Consider the following 15,699-nt stretch of genomic DNA (forward strand, 5'->3'; position numbering starts at 1 on the left):
GCATTCAAAAGTTAGCCTACACAAGAGGATGTATACAGAAAAACAGGGTGTTCAAGGCCTTCTCTTCAGTCTAAAGATCTGTCAAAAACAGGGGGAAATAAGACCATCACTTTGCCCAGATTTCTTCCATTGCTCAATCTATAATGTGATAACATAAGACCAGGGACTTTCAAGAACTTCATTCCCCAGCAGAACTTCAAATATGTCCAGGAATAGCATTTATTACCATCAAAGAGAGTGAATTAAGTTCCCAAATCGAGAAAGAAAGAAAGAAAATGGAGTTTGAATAGTATAATTCAGGGGGGTGGGGGAGAGGAGAGTGAAGGTGAGAGAAGTGGGAGGAAGGGTTCATAGGGAAAACCTCATTTCTCCATCTGATGAATCTCTAAGATCTTGAATAAGTAACAACCATTTTATTAAGTGCTTACTATGTGCCAAGCACTGTGTTAAGCTCTGGGTATACAAATATAAACAAACACATGGTTTCTGCCCTCAAAGAGCTTACACTGTAATGGAGAAATCCAGTACAGAAAAGGGAGTTGGTGGGTTAGAGAGAAGATAAGTGAAAAGGTCAGGAAAAGTGAAACACAAAGTCCAAATAGTTTAAATTGTGATGGGGTTTGCGCATAGAGAGATGATGGTCCAGGACATTGGAGTATTTGTTTGGATCAACTTTCCCAAATCGTAAGGACATTTCAAGAATCTAGCCTTCCAGACAGCTACATCCCTGTGACTTAACTCTCTATAGTAGAGAGTCTATTTCAACCCCAGGCAATTACCAGGTCCTACCAGTACTAAGCTGAAGGTCTCTGGCTCCTTCCCCTCCCCAATGGAACCTGTGCATGAGATAAGACTAGCTTTAGGTGAGGATTTTGTTTCTTTTCTTTTTGGTGGGGGGAGAGGGATGGATGAAGAACAATAGCTATAGGCAAGTGAATAGGCCTGGAATTAAAGGACCCAGAATTTAACGACCCTTTTAATAGGATGCATGTACTTCTGAAATTCTAATATTAAATCAGCTTACGTTACAGCAGAGTTATGGTAAAGAAACACATTATATCTGATCAGTGTCAGGCTAACAAGAAAAAAGTAATCTGTTAAACTAAAAAAGAGCCAGGTAAAAAATATTGTTAAAAAAGCGAAACAATGCACGATTCTAACTTGATCATTATAAGATTCATGACAGCCTACACGCTAGGCTTAGCCGCCTTTTTTTAAATGCCAACTACCTGGTTAAGCTGCTGTTCCCTAAATTTCCATCCCATTTTCTTCACTAAGGTCTGTAACTTTGAGCATTGAACATTTTAATTATAAAGGGCCCTTTAACACTACACAAAGCTTAAACTCTTCCCATCCAAAGTATTCATCAAACCTCAGCATAGGGAAGACCTCCTTGACTGACCCTTGGCCTTTCAAGGGTCCTTAAGCACTCAGTTTGGCTACCCCCACGGAAGTAGCCATGCCACCCTCATTGAGACACTATACCCCCACCCCACTCAGTACTATTTGGAATTTGGAATTTGGCAAGTAAGAGATTGATTAGGTCCTTATAGCTCAGCCCCCTACCCAACACCCCCCCTCCCCACCTTCCCTTACTCTGGGCAGCCTAAAAGGAATGAAAGCTCGCCATTCACATCTCCACCTATTAATCAACAGACTTTGAAAACAAATGGAGCTATTGCTCCACCCCTTCTCTCTGTTGGGCCCTCCTCTTCAATACTCCCCTATTACTTTCCCTTTCTGCAGGAGAAAGATGGGGCCAGAAAGTGCCTTTATGAGCCCAGCACAATAAAACAAAAGCAGCACAGAGCAGCATTTGTCAGCCTTTTCCCCTCCTCAGGGTAGATGGGGAAGGTCTTCAGTGGTCTTGAATTACCAGGCCCTCCCAGGCACTGAATTCTGCATTAGCAAAGGGCACTATTCACTCCTGGTTTACATTAAAAATGGGTTTATAACTCATCTCCATGCGTTTTCCAGATGCCGTTTATTATGACTGCACAGAGGCCAATGGCGACTAGTAAAACATTAATAGATATTTCAAGTCACTGGAGCCATGGGGGGAGCGGGGGAGGGCTCCCAAAGCAGGGAGGAGGAGGCAGTACAGAAGACATGGAGCACCATTTCCTACCAATAAGCAACCATCCATGTCTTTCTGGCAATGAAGTAACTGGAGGCTGATGGGAATGATACGAAAAAGCATGTGAGCTAGTAGTCAAGACAAAATCCCTTACTATCCATGCTAACATTCAATAATAGCTTCTATAGAGCTTCAAGAATAATACTAAGGAAGAGCCTTACTTTTATAATGCTACAAATCACCTGAGAATTCCAAGTAAACAATCTTCAAACTCCTCCATCCTACCCAATTCCAAATTTTGTTTCTCTGCTTTACAAGTTCTTTACAAGAACTCATAACTGGCTAAGCTGGGTCTTCCAAAGCTCGCTGATCCCTCCCAAGATTCTCTTCCTTCTCCTAACTTTTACTTGCTGCCCCTGACTACCATTTTGACCCATAAAGTGACAGTGGTCAGTCTTTTCAGTTTAATGTAGCCCTTTTCTGTCTAAGCTCTTGCCCTAAGCTAGTAACTGCTTACTGTTCCCTGGGACAAGGCCTCCATTGATAACTACTGGCACCCTTTTGAAAATAATAAAGGGGGGTAAAGGGATAGGGTGGGAATAATAAACAAAAGATAAAAAACTAGCATCCCCCTTCTTTTCCCATCCCACTGTCTTGCATACTCATTGCTACCCCCCATATGTCCTGTACCCATTTCTTATATACCATCTCTCTCCTGGGACCAACTTCTCATACATAGAAGTCAGGAGGGTAGAGGATGGAATTACATGCCAAAAATTCCAATCAAACACACCCAAACACACTGTCTGACATTCTCCTTTACTCTTTATGCTTTCAAAACACACTTACAGCCTGCAGGAGTATCAGCCCCAAAGTCTGAATTGTGACCTCCTCTACCGACTTCAAGGGTACCCAGGATGCTGAGAAGGCTGGAATTGCTGCTTGGTTTCCTGATTCTGTAAATATTCTACTGCTAATTGAAGAAAACACTGAAAGTACACCCAATTTAGACAGCTACCACAAAGAGCAAAGATTCCCCATGTCTGCAACCAAATGTTGCCAACTCATCAGTTCTCATGAACTCACACAGGCACTTTTAACATTCTTTCTATGACAGAGCTGATTGAAGGGGGCAGGGAAAGGAGAAATGTACAACCAATTTTCATACAAATTCTTATACACATACACACAAACAGAGCTAACTCAAACTACCTTCAGCATTTAGCACACGTATGTGTATGTGTATGTATATGTATGTATATACACACATATACACACACACATATAACCACAAGCACATATACATATATACATATATATATACACACACACACACACACACACGTGCATATAGGTGTGTATGTGTGTGTGTGTATGCACAAACCCCTACTAGTGGTATGTCAAACAGACTGCCAATGCATCTCTTTAAATGGCGAAGGGCTCAAACTCCTCTTAAATATGTTTCTTCCTATATCACAAAAGAGGAAGGGGAAGTAACCACCACCACTACCACACCACCCAATCTCACAATTAAACAATTGCCAAAAGCCGATGATGATGATGGGAAAACTTTGAGTAGACTTCATTTAGGCTAGGCAGGGCTTTCATAGGCTCTTGAACAATTACTTCCTGCTAAGTTCATTAACCATAATTTATTTCTACTCCTTCTCATTTAGTTTCCAATAAAAAGAAAGCATCCTATTGTGTCTCTCCCAGCTAACCTTTAAGGCACTTGGAAGTTGATGCCTTTGGCCTGGATGACTCTGGCTTGTCCTGCTCCTGACCGTTTTCGCTCTGTGGAGCAGCATCCCCAACATCCCAATGTTCTAAATACAGGGGGAGGGTGGGAAAAGGATCCTCAAGACAGGGAAAAAGACTTCATTCTCCCAGCAGACTCTCAATGCTCCACAAGTTTCACTAAGTAAATTCCCACTGAGCACTGAGCGATACTGAGCACAGTAGCCATTTTCATTCCTAAGTAAGTGTAAAGAATTAGAAGGCTCATTCCCCCTGGTAAAATATTTCTCTGTAATTTCGAGGTTCTGTGATTAAGGGCTAACCTAGACAATTGTACATGTCTTGGTTTACAGAAACTACGTGGGCAAAGAAAAGGAGAGTGCACACAGCTCCCCTTAAAAAAATGGAGATTAAACAGAGCGGGAGAAGTAATCCAGTCAATTCAAGAAACCCAATGAAAGAATTTTTTTCAAGTTTCCAAAGCCAATTCCTTAAAAAGAGAGAAAAACAAACAAAAGAAGCAATCTCCCCCCAAAATAAAACTTTTAATAAAATACTATATAATTTGAAATGGGCAGGGGGGGGAGAGAGAGACATTTCATCCTCCTGATTTGGGATAGGATGGAAAAAGTGAAGCTCATAATATTTGATATTTCTGATTCTACTTCATCTCAATTAATTAAAATGACTTATCAATGTATTAATAGCTTGGGTGAGATGATGGAAGTTTTTTCCTACAGTATCACCATTGTCCAACACTGGGTCTAAATAACAGCTTTACCCTAGAGTTTGTTAAGTGCATCCATAAAACAATTATTTTATAGAAGTCCTATCATATATCATGTGGATTTTTCTCACCTATAAAAGGGCAGGGCAACTTACTGGGGGCTGGGGAGGTAGCAGAGATGATAGGGTGGGGTAAGGAGAAGAAATTGCTTTTTGTATATATAAGCCACCACATTGGTGACGGACGGACGGAAAGAAGGAAGGAAGGAAGGAAGGAAGGAAGGAAGGAAGGAAGGAAGGAAGGAAGGAAGGAAGGAAGGAAGGAAGGAAGGAAGACCATGTAATTCCATTGTATGTTTAGAGCCATTAAATAATGAAACTACATTTGAAAATAATGTTTCTTCCTCTGCTGAAGGTAAGCTAGAAGTTTTAGACAACACATGGAAATGATGCAAACAAATAGTGAATTAAAGCCAGTTCAATTTTAAAACACACACACAAATAGAACAGAATACTACAAATATGTGCAAAAGTACATAATCTGGAAGATGTCAGGATTTCAACACATTCCAAAATATTGCAGAAGGGGAAGAACTTTATGACACCCCTCAGTCAGGCCCCCACTGGCCCCAAGCTACAAAGGAGAGGTTTCTCTAAGAATATAGGATTGCAGGGTCTGCTACGTTCAGAAAAGGTATATTTTTAGGAGCATGTTATGACAGAGCAAAGATCTTAATATCTGTATCATTTAAGTCAGGAATTTACCCTTTCAAGCAACTCTTTTATGTATGACTCTAAGAGAAGAAATGGAATGATTCATTCCAACAGCAGCATTTAAAAACAAACTAGGCAAGTCATGTAACAAACAAATGTAAAGGCCCGAAATAATCCAAAAACCTGGAAAGGACAGACTGCTATTTAATGAGAAACTGAGTGAAGGAAACACCGTGGCTATACACAGCTGTAGTTTCTCCCACATAATTCTGGATTTATACATAATCTGTTTCACCAGATACTTCATGTTGTCAAAAAGAAATACCAAGACATTCTTTGGTCATTCCTTTACGGTTGAAAAGAGGAAAACTTTCTTCTTTACATTCTCACATTTAAACAGTGGAGCAAAGCATTAAAAGCTAAAGAATTGGAAAAACCTTTCCCACACCCTTCAAACACTCCCATTTCATACCAGTTTGAAGATATGATCGATGTAAATGTTTATAAGTCTGATCATTGATGGGACTCCCACACATTGAAAACAATGAAGCAATGCCTCTGGCTTCAAAGGGACAGCAACCTTCTAGCCTGGGCCAGCCAAGTTGCTGGTCACTGCAGTTGGAAAGGATACTGTCATTTCTCCCCAAACCAGGAGTGGGATTGCAGAGAAGGGCTTTCTCCCTAATCATTAACAGCATAATGGGCTTCTTCCTCAGGTTTCTAAAACAAATCACACATTCTGTATTTTCTGAATTAAGAGAGCATGAACACCAGAAGCAAGACTGAACCACTAAAAGCCTGCATCTAAATCTGGAGATTTAAAATAAACACAATTAAAGACAGAATAACAGAATGCTAGCATAAAATATGAACAAGCATACACAGTTTACACAAATCCTACTACCGGAAAAAGCTACTTGCTTGGAAATATGTAAGGTTTAGAAAGCATGCTATCTGTGAAGAAGTGTCATTTTTGTCTCTCCACCATGCCCCCCGCCAAGCCCACCCTGGTTGGGAAGAAGAGGAAAAAAATCAGCTTTATAGAAAGCCCAAACAAAAATACTCCTTTCTGGAGTGGGGCTCGGCTTTATTTGGGAAGGTAGACCAAGTAGATTCACATTGTGATAGAAATGTAAGTACTGGGACTTAAGACAAGCTTTTAAAAATAGAAAAGAAAGAAAAGAAAAATGGTTCCCCTCAAAGTGTACTGTCAAATATACAGAGCATAAGGTCACAGCTTGAGGTGACCGCTTTGTCCTTTTTTTCCCTTTTTCTTTTTTTTTGGGGGGGGAGAGGGAAGGGGGGCATACATCCACTAGAATAATAACAAAAAGTCACAGAGGAAGTTCAATGGTCAGGACTGAAAAGGGTGTGCAGATTCACATACACACACACACCACACACACACACACACACACACATACACACACAATATGCTACTCAGTGCTACTCACCCAGCAATTCAAATTGAGATGCCAACAGCCCAGCTGCTGGAAGAGAGAGAACCCAGAGGCTACTGCTGCTCCTTTACCACTCAAATCTTCCATCCCCACTAAAATTGCATCCCTTGGGTACATAACAGCTTTGGCTTTCCTTCCCTTTACCTCTAAAACTTTTGCTGTACCTTTGAGATGTGGATTGTGCCAGTTTGGGTTTTTTGGGGGCTTTTTTTGGCTTTTCTTTTTTGTCTATTATTTTTCTTACAGCTTTTCTCACCTTTTTTTCCCTCCCACCTTTCCCTCCCTTCCCACCTTTCACTTAAAGTACTGAAAAAAGCATCTTGAAAGATCAAGATGTCTCCAATTTTGGGGCCTGGTATATTCTGAATGCTCAAAATCCACTGTCATGTTGCCTAGGAAAAAAAAGTGTTTTAGTCTTTTCTTTTTCTTTTTTCCCTAAAGTGTAGCTGAGGTTTGCTGGTTGCAGCAAAAACAACTGAAGAAAAGCGCCCGCTAGTTCCCTAATCTTTACCACTTTGGGAGCCTTTGAGGGAAAACAGGCCTATTTTTTTGCCTGCTCAAGGCACCTCGGAAAAGTCTCCCGCCTCCCTTTACTCTCCTGTTAACTTGGGCAGCAGTGACAGTGCTACAGAAGCACAGGTACTACCTGAGAGTAGGCAGGTAATCCTGGCCAGCCATAAGGGAGCATGACCAACTAAGTATACCAAGTAGTCATTTTATCAGGAAGAGCGTCAAGTCTCTCAAAACAAATATCTTAGGGAGAGAGCTGCCAGGGGACAAATGGGGTGGGGGAGGGGGTATTTTCTTGTCACCCTGACATAGAAGTGACACTTTGCAGGGCCTGACTTAGCTCTGGTCCTCCCTTACTACACACCCACCGCCTTAACGGTTTTTAACTGACCGCTCTGACTATGCCTTAACGGTCTTTAACTGACCGCTCCGGAAAAGACACAACCAGAAGAATTTGAGTCTTCTGTGTTCACTGGAATTCCAACAGCCAGAGTACCTGATCACTTTTCAACAGCTATTGTATTCTGAAGTTTTCTCAGGTGAAAAAAAATGTGTGAGAAGAGTGCACAGGCCATCACAGAATCTTACCAACCCAACTTACTTCTTCCTGTACCTCAGAAATGATACAAGGGCATTTTTTTTTTTTACTTAATTTGAGCTAGCTAGTTCAGACAACACACAGAAATAGAGTCAATCCTCTTTTACAAGGTAGGAGATCTAATGATGGGATGAAAGTGACTGACTAGCTAAATGTCAACCTAATAAGTCCTTCTAACTCCACCTCTACCCCATAAAGTGTTAGGAATCCATGGTCCTCGCCCCCCACCCCACATTGCCCCTGCCAAAAAAGGGGGGAGTTCCCCACACAGGTAGATTATACAGGTAGTGAAAACACTACTGCCACATGGGAGTTGCGCCTATCTTGCTAGAAGCAAAAGCAATTGCAGAGATTTATTTTCTTCTGGCTGCCACTACCACTGACACAAGGAAGATGTTTTTAATTTGGAAAACTGATTGCTATATTCCTTATCTGCAAACACACAGAATTGTTTATATGACGTATGCTTTTAAACACTCTGTTAATATACTAAACAAGTTAATAACCTCCTCCCCAAAACACACACACACACTCTCACCCCAAAATAAAACAAGACTGGGAAGGGTTTAAGGATAATAACAAACAAGAAAGAATTCTTCATCCTCTTTAAAAAAAAAAACAAAAACAAAAACCAAACAGCCTCCTTCTCTCCCCTCTTTCTGTACTTATCTGGCCTTCCTGGGTAAGTGTCAGGCAGCTATCTTTAAGGCCCTTAATACCAAAACAAAACCCTGCTATTTCCCCTTACATGGTAGTAACAAAAGCAGTGAGATTCCAGCTTGACAAGTAAAAAGCCCCAACAACACGGCAGCTAATTGCCTGCCCTCCCTCTATTCACAGGGACCACCACACTGCATCGCCTGCCTTTGTCACCCAGGCAATTTCTTAAGTAAACTGCAAGTTCTCTCCCTGGTGATGGACAGTTCCTAATCATTTAGTAACAATAACTTATAAAGTGCAGCAACTCTAGGGCGAGCACTGAGAATTTATGTTTTGGCTTTTTCAAAGGAGAGGATAGATGAAGACCACAAGATGGGCCAACACATTCCGGGTTCCTCTTCTACCACATACACACACAAAAAAGTGATGAAGATGGAGAAAAAGCAGTTGATGAATCTCTAAATTTCTTCCAACTCACTCCTCCTAGGAAACTAAAGCCACTTGATAGTTGCCCTATCCCTCTACTTCACATGATGCCATTACAATTTCTCAAACTGTACGCAAGTCAGCCAAAGGGAAAAAAGGATCACTAATTAGCTAGGTTCTGTTAAACTTTTTTTGGCGTATGTATGTGTATTTTTAAAACTGAAGTATCAGTAGTTGCAAAGTGTCCTAAAAATAGATCCAAGAACTTCTCTTCCTTTTAGTATGAAATTGCAATCAATCACTGGAGAGGAGGGGGGTGTGGGGAGATCATGGAGGGGGTTAAAGAGGAAGGCTGGGAAGACCAAACTAGAACTTTGGTTTTATATCACATATTCCCTGATCCGGAACACAACCATTTCCCCATACCCCCTTCAAGTTTGTTGCTGGATGTTGGGGGGGGTTGTTAGTTTATTTTTTATTGTTGCAGGTTCTTCTAGAGATTTCTGAGAAAGGGAGGCAACAGATAGGGGGATATTATATGTGATAAATAGAAAATGCTGCTGTTTCACTAAAAACTTTGGGAATGGGAAGGGATGTGAAGGGGGGGTTACTACATTGCTGTAGCCTTGTGGGGGACATTAACCCAAAGCCCACACGATCACTTCATCTCTAAATTATAAATCATAAAAAACACATTTCCCCAGTCACTGACTCAAGTTTCTGAATAAAAAGGTATTCCAATAGAATTTTTTAAAAGAAAAAAAACTTTAAAAAAACTAAACTAAGACCTCAGTTCTACCAGGCATCTCAGCAGTTAGAAGTACATCAATCTTTTAAGTTACTTCAAATTGACAGATAACATTCCAAAGCCTAGAAGCCACTAGCATGCAATAGAAATGCACAAACAACCAAAGTAGGCAGAAGTCGACATGAAGCAAAGGCAAAGGATGGCTGTTGTTCGCTGAGAAGGATAGCTTACCATTTACCACGGTTTTAATCGGGCTCCTTCACGCTGCCTGGTTTCAAGCATGCTGCCGTTGGGTATATTACCGTACTTACATGGATGTGCAATCACATTGGTGTTGGGCTGCTCCACCGGAGGGCAGCACCCACCCTACACCATTCACAACTGAGCTGCACTGAACAGATAAACACGGGAGCCAGACACACAACGCCAGCTCTTCAGCAAAGATGCTCAAGTACAGTTCCATTCACAGAATTATCTCGCTTGATAGGGAAGAACACAATAACTCAAATCCCCCCCCCCATTCAATAACAATCCACCAAAGGGGGGGAGTACAGAGGTAGGGGGAAGAGAAGCTCTTTTCCCAACCCCCAGAATTCAGTCAAAAGAACAAAGACTGATATTTTGTTTGCCGACTTGGCAAACATAAAGGCAATTTCAATACTCCATAGAAGTTCACCTAAGTTGGTGAAAGTAGTGCTTTGCAGTTCTCCAGTGAAATTAAGCTTTAATAGCTATTTGATTCCATTCAGAGAAGGGGGAGAAAGTATTTGAATTTGGAATAAAGTTAGAGGATTGCTCCGCTCTAAGTTTTTTTTTTTTCCTTTCTTTCTTGCCAGCCAGAACTGCCCTCGGAAATCCTGGACAATATCCACAGCTTAGTTATTAATCTTGTTGAATTATTATTAGTTTTAAGAAAAAACAAAAACAGACTGTAAAAAGCCCCCAATATGGAAAAAAATCAGAACCATTTACTGTATAAAAAATTGTTCTGGTTAAGTAAAAAAAAAAAACACCCACAGAAACTTGTGGATGTGTTCCTTTAAAGCAAATGGTCCTAACACATATTAAACCACCGCTGCGAGTCTTCTAAGCATAGTAGGAAAAAATGACTATTGATCTTCAAATAGCGATAATTGAAAAGATCAAAAAGATTAAACAAAATCAAGAATGTGCTGACTTACCATGCTATGCTTTTTTTGTTGCAACTTTGTAGAAATTTCACTCAAAGAAACTGCATCAGAGGTGTCAAATTTTTTAGCGGACTGTGATCGTATTATTTCCGCAGCCCTGCCTTCCAATGCTTCAGAACTTTTTCCCCTTTCTCTTTTTTGTTTGTGGTACCTAGCTTTTTGCTATAGACTTTAAAAGCCTTCAGCTCAGCAAACCAGCACAAATTATCTTGCCACCTTGCACAGCTCTGATGCTTTGGCCGCTAACTTTGGAAGGCCCTTTACTACCGCATCAAAATTAGCATTGTCAAAGCAGTTAATGAATATTAATATTGTATTTGTCATTGGAGCCGGCCCGTTGCTGAACTCCGAGTCATCCATCAGGGACAAGATTAAGAACACAATTATTTCTGACTGACAGGGACCAAATCTGCTAGAATTTTTTTTAAACAATTCGGGGGGAAAAAACCCACAATATCATCATCTTAAGGTGTCTCCCAAGAGACTGGGAACCAGATTAATACGCTTTTAATGAAGTAGAGATCATTATGTATGAAGGCAAAGGGAAAAAAAAAGATGTACTATTCAAGCTATTTAGTTATGGTGTGGCTAGAAATTTTTTTTTAAATGCAGATGGCATATCTTTTTCGACAGCTGTCCAGATTTTATTCATAGTGTTCTAAGAGAAAAGACTTTTTCTGAAATCTTTCCCTTTTAAAAAAAAAAGTGAAGAAGAAGAAGAAGAACAGAGAATGAGCAATTCGTCCCATCTGGGATAATTTTCCATGTCTTCACTTTCACTGTCGGCAGCACGGTAAATAATTCCTACACAAATTTGACAAGAAACACCTTCATCAGCTACAGCTCCTTCCACCCTATTCCCCAGATTCCAAGCACTGTCTCTCTCACTTTATTCAGGATGAACCATTACATTTACAGAAACTCTTAAATTCCCTTTAACAGTGACATCTTTCTGTAATAAACACAGAGGCAACAGCATACTCTTAAAAACACACCCACATACAAGCAGCAGATATCAAGTCCCTGAAAAGACAGAATATCTATTACAATATTAGGAGCTAAGATTTTCTAATTTCGGATATAGTCAGTCTAAATATAAGTTGGTTTCAGTTGTGTTCTTAAAAAAAAAAAGAAAGAAATTAAAGTAACACTATATTAGATCCAGAAGGATAGAATCAGCTGAATAACAGAAATATATAAGAGAAATTATTAAAGCATGGTCCTTTTCTTTTCAAAACAGGATGAATAAAAGGAATGAAGTCCAAAAGCTTGAGGCTTACCTGATAGAACCAATTTATTTGAATTCACCAAGTTCATTTCAACACACATATGTCACCTATGCCTATGATATGTATATAACTACAGAAAGATAAATATCTAGATAATAGAGATATACATGTATCTGGCTACAGCCATTTCTTGGACCTCTTTGATATGGCTTGCTTTCCTGTCTTGTTTCTATCAATTGTCTTCCAGATGATTTTTCTCCCTCTCTCCCCCCTTCATATTTTAAATGTGGTAAAAGGGGAGAAATAAAAGGGATAAAATGGCAGATGTGATGGTTAATCTACCCAATGAATCGTGGGGGTCTAGCTAAAGCTGTAATGGCCACTGCGCTAATCTACAACACCCACTGACCACCCCACCACTGGCCTTCTAATACCATTATCAACCCTTAGATGAACATTCTAAATTAGAGTTTTGTTCAAAAAGGGTGTGAATCTGACCTCCAGTGTTAGGGAGCCGCTGCTGTACATACACAGATGGCAAAGTTCTTAAGAAGATACCACCTCTTTCTGCATACCCCCCCCAATAAAAGGCTCCTACTCGACGTTTCTCAAGATTAGAATCATTTTGTTGAACTATGATTCTCCCCCACCCACACATTCCCCAATCCTCTCCTGCCACAGTCACTAGTACTGCCAAGCACTATCATCGCCTCATGGCTATCCTTATCGGTCATGAGGACCTAAGCAACAAACACAACAACAAAGATCCCTTCTAAACAAAAAAACAAACAAACAACAAAAGAAAGGATACTTTGCACCACAGCCCAACTGTATACTCTCTCAAACACCCCCCCCCCCATAGAATTTACCACTGTTGGCTTTCCTACATCCAAGACAACTTTGGGGGCATAGTAAAAAGACGACACATAAAATTAGAAAGCATCGAACAAATTCATTTATAGCAAAAGAGAGACAGATAGTAAGTACCCAGAAACTAGGGACTCTCACCTTTCCACTTATGTGTGTGTGTGTGTGTGTGTGTGTGTGTGTGTGTGTGTGTGTGTGAACTGTGCATTCAAAAAAAACAGGAAAAGGGGGGTGGGGAGGTAGGTACTGAGACTTTAGCTGAGTTTTTTTTGGAGACCAGTTTTTTTCCTTTCACTGTTATTGTTAGAATAAAAAAAAACCTAACTCAATATATTGTCACCTGGTAATGTTTTTAAAAAATTTCTGATTCCAAATATTTGAAAAACACAAAATTTCCTTACCCATATAGTTTTTGAACCAGGAGGGAGGGAGGAAGGAGAAGGAAAAGGAAGGAAGGAAGGAAGGAAGGAAGGAAGGAAGGAAGGAAGGAAAGAAAAAGCTTCAGTGGCCCTAATTTGCCTCATTTTTGAAAAGAGACACTGTTAGGCGGTTTGGCTACTGTTTTCCCTTTTTTGTTGCTGTTTGAATTTGTTATTTTATGATAATGAGTATCCCATTTATATGAGATATAAAATCTTCTATATACACAATTTGCTATGCAGCTATGTCTCAGCCCTAAGACTACTGAAACACCAAATACCTTCCTTCTATATAATTCAAGTTTATTAAAACAAGGACCTCTTGTCTCTTTATTCTACAGTTTTCTGATTTCAGGTCGGACTGAACTTGCCATTTCACTGTTATAGATAACCATCCCCATCATTGTGGACCTCTCTGTCATAGCTGTTAATGGGCTGCTCGCTCTCTCTCTCTCTCTCTCTCTCTCTCTCTCTCTCTCTCTCTCTCTCTCTCCCTCCCTCCCTCTCCCTCTCTCTCTCTCTCCTCCCTCTCCCTCTCCCTCTCTCTCTCTCTCTCTCTCTCTCTCTTCTCTCTCTCTCTCTCTCTCTCTCTCTCTCTCTCTCTCTCTCTCTTTTCCTCTGCTTCCCCAGCACGACCGCATCAGCACTAGTATCAAATTAACTCTCCGACTTTGAAACTTATTGATCTGCTATTAAGACACCAGTGAACTTGATGAAATGAGTGCTGTAGGTTCAGTCATGACTTCAAAGTCTAGCACAGCCACATAAAACAAGCGCCTTTGATCCTAACTCCGATCTGCTGAGGGTTTAAAGCCAGTTCTCCCTAAGCTGCCCTTCACACTCATCATGTCTGATGTCTTACCAACTAGTGACTTGATAATGTTAATAATGCAAATTTTAGCAAATGATTTTTACAATGGCAAAATTAATTATGGGAATTTAGGCTTCTTTCCGTTAAAGTGCCCTCCCTCTAAAAAATAATGGGAACAATTAGAACTGCAGAGGCAAACTATGTGGACAGATTGCTCCTCCAATTTGAGACTTTTGTGATTTCCACTCTTTCAGCACTCTTTTTTGCTGCTAAAACTGAAATGATTTATTGCAAATTAACTATCAAATGGCTTCAGATGAGTGGTAAGAATTTCGTTCATTTGATTCTATTCCATGCTAGTTAGATATCATTGGAGAGAAACAGCTTCCTCTTTGATTATCTTTTCGGCATTTCCACCACTGGCCACCACGAGTTTTGTCTTCTCTTTATTTAGTTCCATTTCCATTCTACTTCAGCAAATTTTCAGGATTATATGTGCCTCGTCATTAAATCTGTAATGTGTGAATGAATATTGAAGTCTAACTGTAAAATAATCAACTATCTTTGATTCTTTCATATGAAACCATGGAGCATACATACAGTCTAAAAACTGCTAAAATATGGATAATCTAATAGAATTTTAAAATAAAAAAAGTGGATTATTTAAAAATCACATTTATAAACTATACAATTAGAAGATATTTTACATTTATAAATAGTATGTCTAAACCCACTGTAAATTACTTTTTTTCTTAGAGAAAGGAGCCCCTAATGATGAGTGTAACTGACACAAGCTTTAAACAAAATTTATCTCTAAATCTGATGCTTTAAATCACCACTGAAATTTTTGTATTTTTTAAGAAAACACACCAAAAAAAATTAAAACTTTTTCTATTACTCTAATGATCTAATAAGCAATCCAAATTGGGGAACAAATTTTCCCTTTTTTATTTAGTTGTGTTTTGGCAGAAGAACACTTAATTGTTTGATCTGAAATTGGATGTTATAGAAGAAAACTAATTTCTACATCTCTTGATTTATAATATATTAAATTATATTGTTTTATTATTATTGTTCTGGATCCTCCCATAAGTAGAAGAAAAAAAATTCTTTCAGCGGATCTCTACTACCAATTTCAATTTTGAGATTCAAAATGTGGCAGTAATACAGCACTCCCCACCCCCACTCCTCTGCCTCCCCACAAAAAAAAACCTTTTAAAAGGCCATAGTTTTAATAAATGCCTTCAATTCAGAATTTTTTGATAGTTTAATCAATGTGTTTTTCCCAATTTTACGTTTAACAATCAAATTTAGATGCCATTACGTATTGTGTTTGTGCTTTTCCCCTTGAATGTTGATACTCACTTAACCTACTTGCAAATTCTAAAGAAGTCAACACTTGATTGTGATAACGTTCAAAAGAATTTCCTCTGCCACTAGCACAGGAAAAAAAACTTTCACCAATTAGTGCAGGAAAAAAGGAGGGAAAAAGCACAGTGCTGGCGCTCAAAGAGCCAGGCCTTGCGG

At 39.6% G+C, this 15,699-nt stretch overlaps 1 protein-coding gene and 1 long non-coding RNA gene across 46 annotated transcripts in view; one reads left to right on the top strand and one right to left on the bottom strand.

Annotated features, from left to right (window-relative positions):
* Positions 1–15,699, bottom strand: part of TCF7L2 (transcription factor 7 like 2) — a 236,703-nt gene that overhangs the window by 34,062 nt on the left and 186,942 nt on the right. Inside the window, exon 1 of one of the 45 annotated variants that reach the window (XM_020988064.2) lies at positions 6,709–7,404. The exons of the other annotated variants lie outside the window; for them this stretch is intronic. Coding sequence (XP_020843723.1) covers positions 6,709–6,831 — 123 coding nt within the window. The 5' untranslated portion in view covers positions 6,832–7,404. Of the gene's footprint in view, positions 1–6,708; positions 7,405–15,699 lie in introns of those variants that run through there. 45 annotated transcript variants of the gene reach the window in all.
* LOC110209520 (uncharacterized) overlaps positions 7,698–15,699 on the top strand; it is an 11,979-nt gene continuing 3,977 nt past the window's right edge. The window contains exon 1 of the long non-coding RNA XR_002324844.2: positions 7,698–7,932. This is a non-coding gene — a long non-coding RNA (uncharacterized LOC110209520). The remainder of the gene's footprint in view (positions 7,933–15,699) is intronic.

Source organism: Phascolarctos cinereus, unplaced genomic scaffold (genome assembly GCF_003287225.1).
Source record: "Phascolarctos cinereus isolate Bilbo 61053 unplaced genomic scaffold, phaCin_HiC Scaffold_3;HRSCAF=262, whole genome shotgun sequence".
Lineage (NCBI taxonomy): Eukaryota > Metazoa > Chordata > Mammalia > Diprotodontia > Phascolarctidae > Phascolarctos > Phascolarctos cinereus.